This window comes from Bos mutus, chromosome 2 (genome assembly GCF_027580195.1).
Source record: "Bos mutus isolate GX-2022 chromosome 2, NWIPB_WYAK_1.1, whole genome shotgun sequence".
NCBI lineage: Eukaryota > Metazoa > Chordata > Mammalia > Artiodactyla > Bovidae > Bos > Bos mutus.
This window is the reverse complement of record NC_091618.1, coordinates 88,366,624-88,378,802: the sequence shown is the minus strand read 5'-3', so window position 1 is coordinate 88,378,802 and position 12,179 is coordinate 88,366,624. Positions and strand designations below refer to the sequence as shown.

The 12,179-nt window shown below is 37.5% G+C and overlaps 1 protein-coding gene across 2 annotated transcripts in view; it reads right to left on the bottom strand.

The window, feature by feature from the left end:
- Window positions 1–12,179, bottom strand: part of EPC2 (enhancer of polycomb homolog 2) — a 128,286-nt gene that overhangs the window by 65,019 nt on the left and 51,088 nt on the right. For both annotated transcript variants that reach the window (XM_070390166.1, XM_005895068.2), the window contains exon 2: window positions 9,579–9,738. In XM_070390166.1, coding sequence (XP_070246267.1) covers window positions 9,579–9,738 — 160 coding nt within the window. The remainder of the gene's footprint in view (window positions 1–9,578; window positions 9,739–12,179) is intronic.

The following is a 12,179-nucleotide window of genomic DNA, read 5'->3' as shown; positions in this document are numbered from 1 at the left end:
ACGTCCACACAAAAAATGAAGACAGATTTTTCATAATTTTTTAAAATTGGAAGCAACCAACATGTCCTTCAATAGGTAAATGAATAAACAAACACTGAATTATCCATATGCTGCCGCTGCTAAGTCGCTTCAGTAGTGTCTGACTCTGTGCAGCCTCATAGACGGCAGTCCACCAGGCTCCCCCGTCCCTGGGATTCTCCAGGCAAGAACACTGGAGTGGGTTGCCATTTCCTTCTCCAATACATGAAAGTGAAAAGTGAAAGTGAAGTCGCTCAGTCATGTCCGACTCTTCCCGACCCCATGGATTGCAGCCCACCAGGCTCCTCCGTCCATGGGATTTTCCAGGCAAGAGTACTGGAGTGGGGTGCAATTGCCTTCTCCGGAATTATCCATATAATGGAATAATTAATAATTATTTTTAATTCAATAATTAAAAAGAGAACTACCAAGTCAAACAAAAAAAACAGAGAACCTGAAATACATAATGGTAAGTGAAAGAAACCAGTCTGAAAAGCCCATGTCATGTGTAATTTCACTTAAATTACAATTTGGAAAGCAAAACTACAGAAAGAGCAGAAAGATGAGTGATTGCCAGGGATCTGGAGGAACGAATAGGTGAAAATACAGGGAGTTTTTATGGTAATTCAACTATTCTGTAGGATAATGTAATGATGAATCTATGATATGGATTTTTAAAAATTCATTAAAACTATACAAAACAAACAGCAAACAGTAACACAAACTACAGACTTTAGTTAAAAAGGTACTGACTACGTTACTGTAACAAATGTACCATACTAATGCAAGGTAGTAATAGGGGAAATTGTGTGTGTGTGTGGGGGGAAATTGCTATATTATCTGCTCAATTTTCTGTAAATCTAAAAATTTAAAAAGATTATCAATCCAATAAAAAATGTGTAAAGGACCTGAATAGACATTTGTCCAACAAAGATACATGAATAGCTAACAGATACTCAGCCTCACTAATTATTAGGGAAATGCAAATCAAAACCACACAATATCATCTCATGCCTGTCAGAATGACTAGCATCAGAAAGTCAAGAGACAACAAATGCTGGTGAGTACGTGGAGCCCTTGTGCACTGTGAGTGGGAATGCAAATTAATTCAACCACTTTGTGAAACAGTATGGAGTTTTCTCAAAAAGAGTAAAAATAGAACTACAATATGATTTAGCAACCCCACTTCTTGAAATATGGCCAAAGGAAATAAAAAAACGTTAAGAGATATATGATGCAACCCCCCGCTGACCTGCCCCCACCACCATGTTCACAGCAGCATTACTTACAATAGCCAAGACACAGAAACAACCTAAGTGCCTAACAGTAAGTGAACGAAGGAAGCTGTGGTACATGTATATAATGGAATACTATTCAGCCATTAAAAAACAAGAAGTCTTGCCCATTTACGGGCATTATGGATGGACTTTGAGGGCATTATGCTAAGTGAACTGAGTCAGACAGACAAAGGCAAATACTTCATGATCTCACAAGTGGATATAAAAAAAAATTTCTACCCCCTACCATCCCAAACTCACAGAACGAGAGATTATATTGTGGTTACTGGAAATCGGAGATTGGGAGAGGGAGAAGGGGATGAAGGTAGTCAAAAGGTACAAACTCCCAGTTTAAGTACTGGGGATGTAAGGTACAACATGATGACCATAGTTAACACAGCTAATATGTTACATATGAAAGTTGTTAAGAGAGTAAGTCCTAAGTTCACATCACAGGAAAAAATATTTTTATTCCTTTTTCTGTATATGAAGTGATAAATGTTAACTAAATTCATTCTAGTAATCATTTCAAATCTGATGCTAGGAAAGACTGAAGGAAGGAGAAGGGGACAACAGAGGATGAGATGGTTGGATGGCATCACCGACTCTATGGACATGAGCTTGGGCAAACTCCAGGAGATGGTGAAGGACAGGGAAACCTGGCATGCTGTAGTCCACAGGGTCTCAAAGAGTCAAACGTGACTTAGCAACTGAACAACAACAAATCGTTTCAAAACATGCACAGGGAAAATCACTAAGCTGCACACTTTTAACTTATACAGTGCTGTATGTCAGTTATATCTCAACAAAGCTGGGGAAAAAAAGCATGTATTCTGGAATCTGTCTGCCTGGTTCAAATTTTGGGTCCCCTACTTACAAGGTCTTTGAAGCCTGCTCTTAAAACATTCTTTATGGCTAAGTAGTATTTCATTGTGTATGTATATACCACATCTTTATTCATTCACCTGTTCATGGACACTTACGTTGCTTTCATATCTTGGCAGTTGTAATACTGCTACAAACAATAGGGTACATGTATCTTTCCAAATTAGTGTTGCTTTTCTCAGATATACACCCAGAAGTGGAACTGTTGAAATAGTTCTATTTTTAGTTTTGTGAGAAACCTCCATATGGTTCTCCACAATGGCTGCACCAAGGTACATCCCCACTAACAATGTGCAAAGATTCCTTTTTCTCAGTATCCTCAGCAATGTTTTTTTTTTTTTTTAAATTTTAAATGACAAGCATTCTGACATGTGCAAGGTGATATCCCATTGTGGTTTTGATTCGCATTTCCCTGATGATTAGTTGAGCATCTTTTCACATGCCTGTTGGGTCATCTGCACGTCCTCCTTGGAAAAATGTCTATTCAGTCCTGCCCATTTTTAAATCAGGTTGTTTTTTTGATGTTGAGTTACACGAGCTGTTTATATATGTTGGATATTAATTCCTTATCAGTCTTATCATTTGCAAACATTTTCTCCCATTCAGTAGGTTGTCTTTTCATTTTGACAATGGTTTCCTTTGCTGTGTAAAAGCTTTTACATTCAATTAGGTCCCATTTGTTTTTGTTTCTTTTAGGAGATACATCCAAGAAAATATGGTTGTAATTCATGTCAAAGAGTGTTCTATGTTTTCCTCTAGGAGTTTTATACTATCCAGTCTTACATTTAATCCATTCTTAGTTTTGTTTATGGTGTTAGAGAATGTTACAATTTCTTTCTTTTACAAGTAGCTGTCCAATTTTCCAAGCACCACTTACTGAAGAGACTGTTTTTTCTCCATTCTTTCCTTCTTTGTTGCAAATTAATTGACCATAAGCAAGTGGGTTTATTTCTGTGCTCTCTATCTTGCTCGCCATTGATCTACAGCTGTTTTGTGCCAGTATCACACTGTTTTGATTACTCTAGCTTTGCAGTATAGTCTGAAGCCAGGGAGCATGATTCCTATAATCTTCTGAAGATTGATTTGGCTATTTGGGGTTTTTTGTATTTCCACACAAATTTTAAAAGTATTTGTTCTAGTTCTGTGAAAAATGTCTCTGGTATTTTTCATAAGCAGACATAAGAAAAGGCACACAAGCCCAAGGCACATGCTCCTTATCCTCTAGACTTCTCTTTCACCTCTCTATCCCAGACTGTCAAATGATTATACTGCTTTCCCAAATATCTGTCATTACTCATTATTTAATATTTTCTAAGTTTTAGGGCTCTTCACCCTTTCCTGGGTTCGTACTCACCCAGATACTATTCTACCATTTCAGAACTAGTGCCCATACTCACATCTTTATCCAAAGATAAGAGGCTCAGCACAAGTATAGGCTTCCTCAGAGAAGATAGGAAGATCCTTAAAGACAGCTAGTCTGAATGTAGGTTGCCCTCATGGCCTGACCTTGCTCACTGCCCCCAGTATCTTTCTAACCACGTCAACCTGGAATCTAGCTTCACCTGGAACGTTTTTTCCACAAATCGGATATAATCCACTTCTGTACTTCCGGCATGGCTTTTCTGGTATTTAATTGTGTGATATCATTTCTGTTCAACCTGATTTCTTAACACATATCCAGTTTAAAAAAAAGGAATTTTTAAATAAGAAATGATATTCCTAGAATGTATCTTTTTCACCAAAAAGTTTTATTGTAAAAACCAAACAATGTTCTTCATTTGGGATATTTTTCAACTCTTTCCAATCAAAACATATTTGTCCTAAGAAGGCAAACAGTCAGTTATCATCATTTTTGTTTAATGAGGAGAACAGCAATAAACATTTCAAGGATAATGAGATTGACACTGGATGTTAGATCAGCATCTGTCTCACTCTTGCTGAAAACGTAGTAGAATAAACAATCCACGTGATACTAAACAAGTGTAATTTTTCTTCTTTTTTAAGTCAAGACTTGACAATGATCAGCTTCACTGAACTGAGGAGTCAGTTTCAATAGTACGAACGTGTACAGTAGTGTACACACACAGACAGGTACCTTCCCAGGACTTCAGATGTGGGCTGCAGACACAAAGAGCAGAATTCAATTTCCTTTGAGTGGGTTCATCTCCCTGCCTGACAGATAACACAGGGTGCTATCTCACCAATCCTTTCTCCTGGACTCTTTCAGCTAAGAAACAGGTGACGTTCTTTCTACTTACCTGTGTTTGTGGGAGCAATGCACTGAGAAGGCTAAGTAAACCTTCATTTGAAAACATGCAAAGGAGTCCTGATTCAAAGAAGCATTGAATTGAGTTCAAAACAGGACATATTCAGAATACTTATGAAACAGTATCTCAAGTTCCTTCATATTCTAAATTCGAGATACTGTAAAATATTACATTAAATGAAAGGGATAATGGGAAGTCAAAATAAAGAATTTACTGCAATGTAAACAAAGTCATTTCCTTAAGATGAAAAATTTGGATTTTGAATTTAATAAGCTTTTAAACTCCATAATGAATGAAAGAATTTTAACATTGGGAACTGGACATGGAACAACAGATTGGTTCCAAATAGGAAAAGGAGTACGTCAAGTCTGTATATTGTCACCCTGCTTATTTAACTTATATGCAGAGTACGTCATGAGAAACACTGAACTGAAAGAAGCACAAGCTGGAATCAAGATTGCCAGGAGAAATATCAATAACCTCAGATATGCAGATGACACCACTCTTATGGCAGAAAGTGAAGAGGAACTCAAAAGCCTCTTGATGAAAGTGAAAGAGAGTGAAAACGTTGGCTTAAAGCTCAACATTCAGAAAACGAAGATCATGGCATTTGGTCCCATCACTTCATGGGAAATAGATGGGGAAACAGTGGAAACTGTCAGACTTTATTTTTTTGGGCTCCAAAATCACTGCAGATGGTGACTGCAGCCATGAAATTAGAAGACGCTTATTCTTTGGAAGAAAAGTTATGACCAACCTAGATAGCATACTGAAAAGCAGAGACATTACTTTGCTAACAAAGGTCCGTCTAGTCAAGGCTATGGTTTTTCCTGTGGTCATGTATGCAGGTGAGAGTTGGACTGTGAAGAAAGCTGAGTGCTGAAGAATTGATGCCTTTGAACTGTGGTGTTGGAGAAGACTCTTGAGAGTCCCTTGGACTGCAAGGAGATCCAACCAGTCCATTCTGAAGGAGATCAGCCCTGGGATTGCTTTGGAAGGAATGATGCTAAAGCTGAAACTCCAGTACTTTGGCCACCTCATGCGAAGAGTTGGCTCATTGGAAAAGACCCTGATGCTGAGAGGGATTGGGGGCAGGAGGAGAAGGGGACAACAGAGGATGAGATGGCTGGATGGCATCACCGACTTGATGGACACGAGTTTGAGTGAACTCTGGGAGTTGGTGACGGACAGGGAGGCCTGGCGTGCCGCAATTCATGCAGTCGCAAAGACTTGGACACGACTGAGCGACTGAACTGAACTGAAGGTACCCAAAGTAAATCCATTATAACAGTAAGTAAAATGGAGGTAGCATTTTCTACGTATGTCACACAACTGACCAATATGTAGAATTAGCTGAAATGAGGAACAGTTTGAGTATCTTGGGTCATCAAAGACTATATGCCACCAAAATGCTTTAAACCTGGGCAAAATACCACAACGTGTTGTGATTAAGTTCTCCAGAACACTAATACAGGTTACTAAGGAGAACTATTACCAAAAGGAACAGGAAAGAATATCAGGTTTATCTCACATCCACACCACACTGGAGTCATTCCACTCCTAACTCCTAGGCAAACACTTTTTGTTTTAAAATGACATAATGACATTGTTGGTGAGTAACTGAGCTCAATTCTTGACTTGGATTCACACAGCAGGTCTTCTCAATTTTACTGTACATGTCAATAATTGTATTCTTATATTATTAATTCTGTATACAATTTTGACTCCTACAAGATCAATGTCTCAAAAATGTCAAGATGTGTATGCTTTTATCTTCACCATTCATTCATGATTTATTTGGCAAAATATTTAACTTCATACCTAGTAATATGCTAGGTACTACAGTAGGCAGTAAAATTAAGAAGAAAAAAAAAAGTCCCTTCTCTCAATGAGCCTTATAACCTGTGAAGCAACAGAGGGCAAACAATTGCAACTACAGGTGGTTGATGCCACAGTGAGGGTGTACACACGACAAGAGGGCTTGAGGTAAACACTGTTAGGAACTCTGCTTAAAGGGGTTAGGAAAAGGCTCTTAAAGGTGGCCCTGGAGATGAGCCTTGGAGAATAAACTGTACTTTAACAATGGGACAAGAGAAGTAAAGGGCTATGTAAAGGCCTGGATGAGAAAATAAGGGATGAATCAGAGAGCTAAAAGGACCTATTATTGTAGCTCAAAGTGTGAAGAGTTAGAGGAATTGGTGTGGGGGGAGGTTGGGTGTGCAGTATATTGAGATTGTAGTGTGGGACTGTATGGTGAATGAGATGCAGCATCTGTTCCCAAAGAACTTACAGTTTAGAGGAGGAACAGACTGTCAACAGTTCATTTCAATGACAGGCTGATGTCACGGTGGAAGAACACATAGCAGACTGTGACGAGACAGGCACAAAGGAGAGCCTTAAACATCACACAGATGAGTTAAAATTTTATCCTATAGGCAACAGTAAGTCTTGGAAACATTCTAAATGGGTACCAATCACAAAAGTGGCAATGTGGATGACGGATTGGAAGGTACAAAGACTAAAGCAGAGCCACCAAGGAAGCCCAATAGTAGGCAAAAAGGCACGCAAATAATGGAATATACATTTGATGGAAAATTATATATACATTGAAAATGACAATAGAAGACTACATAAAAACCTGAGGAAACTAAAATATAAATAGAAAAGGCAGAAAAAAACTGTGTAGCACAATTTAGTATACAATAGTATATATAAAATATATATGCTAAGACTCAATGAGAAAAAAGGAAGTAGCTAAAATAATCTTCTATTATTTTTATTCCATTTATTACAGCAATAGAATAAAATGAAATGGAGAAAAAACAACACAAGATTAATATTTATTGTATCTATTGGGTCTGACCCAGATGGGTTACATCCAATTTCTGGTTCTTGGTTGCCAAGAATGGGTTTTACAAATGGTCCTACTGTCCAGCTATACTGTTATTAAAATACACAAAAAGGAAGAGTGGGAAAAAATAAAAATAAAAAAAAAAGGAAGAGTGGGGATATGTTGGCTTAAAAAATGCCTAAAATTTCTATTATGAACAGCTATCTCATTCCTGATACAAAGACAAGGAAAATTCAACAAGCTAAGGGATTTCAAAGTCAAAGACACAGAGAAAACAAATCATACAAATAATTTTTGCAACTGTGTTTCTCTTGAATGCTTAGGGGAACAGTCTCTGGAAAATGGTTCTGACACCTAAAGGCTTTTAAGCCATTTAAAAACAACTGAACCAGTCAACAAACATGCCATTTTATTGAGCATTTATAAGCCATGCACTTGACTCTAAAGATACAAAGGGAAAATAAAACATAGTCCCTGCCCTCAAGGGGCTCACAATCTAAAAGGAGAGACAGAATGGTTACAAATAATCACAATAAAGCATGGTGAGTCCTCTGACAGAGGCAAGCTACTGAGATAAAGCAAAGGAGAGGTAGAATGAGATATCAGGGTTAAGTGGCAAAAGGGAGTTCGAAGATCTTAAGCTATAGAAAAGGAAAGAAGACTTGAACAGCACATGCAAGGAAATGTGAAGTGTGAAACAAGGCAAATGTGGATAATTTTATTCCCTACAGGATAAAGTGGGAGGGAAAGAGCAACTGGAAATGAGGTTAAAGGGGGAAGCAGGTAACAAATCACAAAGGGCCTTGCATTCAAATCAGAGACTTTGGCTATTATTGCATTCTATTAAATCTATAATGCCAGCAATTACAAGATGCACCATTACTTTATGAACTGCAAGAAAGAAAAAGAAAAAGCTTTATATTTAAATTTATATAATATTCCTACATAAACCTTTATATCAAAGGGCAAGAACTTCAGCATAAGATAAATACAACAGCCATGCAGAAAGGAACAACATGAAACTATATTTCTCAAATTGCCCTTAGGTGGAAGGAGGGGGGAAGAAAATCTCTTCCTGAGAACTGAATTCCAAGCAGGTCCACAGCCTACTTGTGTGGTCTAAAAACAAACAAGTAAAACTAAAGCTACCAGTGTGGTCCAAAAGCAAACAAATAAAACAAAACAAGCAAAGACTTTAAGGTGGTCTCAGGTTGGTCCCCAGATGCCTGGCAAAAACAAGTAGAAATTCTCTTTAGACAAACCATACTTTAATTGAGAAGAAAAGCAATTTAAGATGCAATCTCATTTCAAATATGACAAATGTATATCTTGAGAACTAATGAAAAATACTAGATTTTACAGTCAGTATTAAATCTGGAGATGTTTTGAATTACCCTGACAACTTTTTAAAAATAACTATTACCAGGCTGCAAATCAAGAGACTCTCATACAGGTACACTTGAAGCAGAGCCCTCAACACTATTTTAACAAACGACTCAAAGTTTATTTCCCAAATACAACCAGACAAGAAACTAAGACACTAGCATCTGTCTGCAAAATTAGCTGAACACTGCTACTATAAAATAAAGAACACAGTACAATTTTAAGTCCAGGTCATAATCTGATCAGACAGACACTTCAGGAAGACCATTCTGGTGCCAGTGGACTTTGTGGAGAAGATAGATTAGAAGAGGGTATGGATAACAGAACAGTTAGGAGATTAGTGAAACAGTTTTAAGATCAGAGATGGTGATCATTTAAAAAATAACAATGGGGAGAAAAATAAGAGGATCAAAGGAGGAAGAATTAGAATTCCATAAAAATTACAAGAAGGTAGAGGTGTAGGATCTAATTCTAAAAAAATTTCAGATTTGCCCCTAATCAGCATTATAGCCACTAGGCCTTGAAAAACATACCTTATTTGGGTACGGTAATCCATTATACTTTATAGCTGTATAGTAAGTGTATAAAAACAGTATAATATGCAAAAAAATATATAAAAAGGTAATATATTATATGTTCCAGCTGTATAAGTTTAAGTTCTGCAGAAAATCCTATACAACATAACCATCAACTGTTCCAAATGTAACTCACAATCAAAATGATCTTGAAGTTCAGATGTAAGCACAGAGGAATTTTATTCTTTCATGTTTTACATTTCTATAAATCAGTGGGTATGAATTTTAAAATTCAAATTTCTTTGTGTAAAAAGAGAGAAAGGATTTTTCACTGTTTGATACATTTAAATTACAAACAGAAAAAATGAATTAACAAACTTACGCTGAATATGAATGAACTGTTTTGGCTGTTTAAACTCTCCTTTGTACAAGCGATTGTAATAGTTGACGTTGCTCTCTGCCTCAGGAACTGGAATGACCATGCTCTCTTTTTTTTCTCTAAACACTTGCTGTGCCGAAATAGCTCGCTGTAAGTGATGTTCCTGGAAAATGTAAAGCAGGCAATGTAAGTTGTTTCAATAATGTCAATTCAATACAAAATTCTATTTAAAATTTATTTTATTTAATAATTGCAAAGTACTTTAAGAATCAATTAAAAAACAGTAGTTCCTACACTACAGACCTTCAGAAAACATTGCCATTATTCTCCCTTAATACTTGTATACATACTGGTATCACTTTAAATGACTACAATTTTAATAAGCAGAATTAAGTATTCATAAAGCAGAATTTAACATCTCAATTACAAGAAAACGGATCCCTTGTTTGTTAAATTAATTGAGGTGCTTATCACCAATACCAGATAACACAAATAAAAGCAAATAACAGAAAAAGAATTTATATCAGATTCTAAGTATCTTCTGCGTTTATACACCTCAAACTTCAAAAGTACAAAATTCTCAATAACTCAAAGACAAGAGAAAATTATAATCAACAGACTATATTAGTATCATAGCAAGAAGCATTTTTTAACAAAGATGAAAAAATAGGTCTTATAATATACATCCAGATTCTAGTAACTTCTCATTACCTCACCACTTAACAGATACTTTCTCTCTGACCCACTATGAATAATTTCCAACAAAGCACCTTTACTGTTTGGAATGTAAACTAGGCCATGCAGGATCCCCTTCATATTCAAAGGTTAAAATCACTCAATGACTTACAAGACTTTACATCTGTCTGACCTTATCTCATACTTCTCTCCTCCCAAACTTTATTCTAGCCGCACTGCCTCCTCTCTTTAAGGTTCCTAAATATTTAAACGGATTGCTTCAGAAATTCCTCAAATCTCATCTGGCTACCCTGCATTGCATAAATTAAGATTTATATATCAGAAGCCATCATTTCAACATTTTTCAGAGCACCTGGTAGACACCAGATACTATTCCTGTCACTGAGAATTATGAGTGAATGAGACAGAGACAGACTTCGCCATTAAAGAACCTAGCTAGTGGAAGATAGATTATCTAAGTATGCAATCATGTCTGAGCTTGACAACCATGTCTCTTCACTATTGGTCAAACCACTCATTCTGGGAAAACAGATAAAGATGTCCAGTTCAGTTCAGTTCAGTTGCTCAGTCATGTCCAACTCTTTGTGACCCCATGAATCGCAGCACGCCAGGCCTCTCTGTCCATCACCAACTCCGGGAGTCCACTCAAACTCACGTCCATCGAGTCGGTGATGCCATCTAGCCATCTCATCCTCTGTTGTCCCCTTCTCCTCCTGCCCCCAATCCCTCCCAGCATCAGAGTCTTTTCCAATGAGTCAACTCTTCGCATCAGGTGGCCAAAGTACTGGAGTTTCAGCTTTAGCATCATTCCTTCCAAAGAACACCCAGGACTGACCTCCTTCACGATGGACTGGTTGGATCTCCTTGCAGTCCAAGGGACTCTCAAGAGTCTTCTCCAACACCACAGTTCAAAAGCATCAATTCTTCGGCGCTCAGCATTCTTCACAGTCCAAATCTCACATGCATACATGACCAATGGAAAAACCATAGCCTTGACTAGATGGAACTTTGTTGGCAAAGTAATGTCTCTACTTTTGAATATGCTATCTAGGTTGGTCATAACTTTCCTTCCAAGGAGTAAGCGTCTTTTAATTTCATGGCTGCAATCACCATCTGTAGTGATTTTGGAGCCCCAAAAAATAAAGTCTGACACTGTTTCCACTGTTTCCCCATCTATTTCCCATGAAGTGATGGGACGGGATGCCATGATCTTCATTTTCTGAATGTTGAGCTTTAAACCAACGTTTTCACTCTCCTCTTTCACTTTCATCAAGAGGCTTTTGAGTTCCTCTTCACTTTCTACCATAAGGGTGGTGTCATCTGCATATCTGAGGTTATTGATATTTCTCCCAGCAATCCTGATTCCAGCTTGTGCTTCTTCCAGCCCAGCGTTTCTCATGATGTACTCTGCATATAAGTTAAATAAGCAGGGTGACAATATACAGACTTGACGTACTCCTTTTCCTATTTGGAACCAGTCTGTTGTTCCATGTCTAGTTCTAACTGTTGCTTCCTGACCTGCATACAGATTTCTCAAGAGGCAGGTCAGGTGGTCTGGTGTTCCCATCTCTTTCAGAATTTTCCAGTTTCTTGTGATCCACACAGTTAAAGGCTTTGGTATAGTCAATAATGCAGAAATACATGCTTTTCTGGAACTCTCTTGGTTTTTCGGTGATCCAGCGGATGTTGGCAATTTGATCTCTGGTTCCTCTGCCTTTTCTAAAACCAGCTTGAACATCTGGAAGTTGACGGTTCACATACTGCTGAAGATGTCCAAAGGCAGTAAAATATAAACTAAGAGTTTTAGGATCAATAGCAATTTAGCAAGGCAAAAGAGGAAAAGAAGAAACAATCCAGGCACAGGGAACAGACTATCCAAAATGGACTAGAGCCCAGAGACATTCAGAA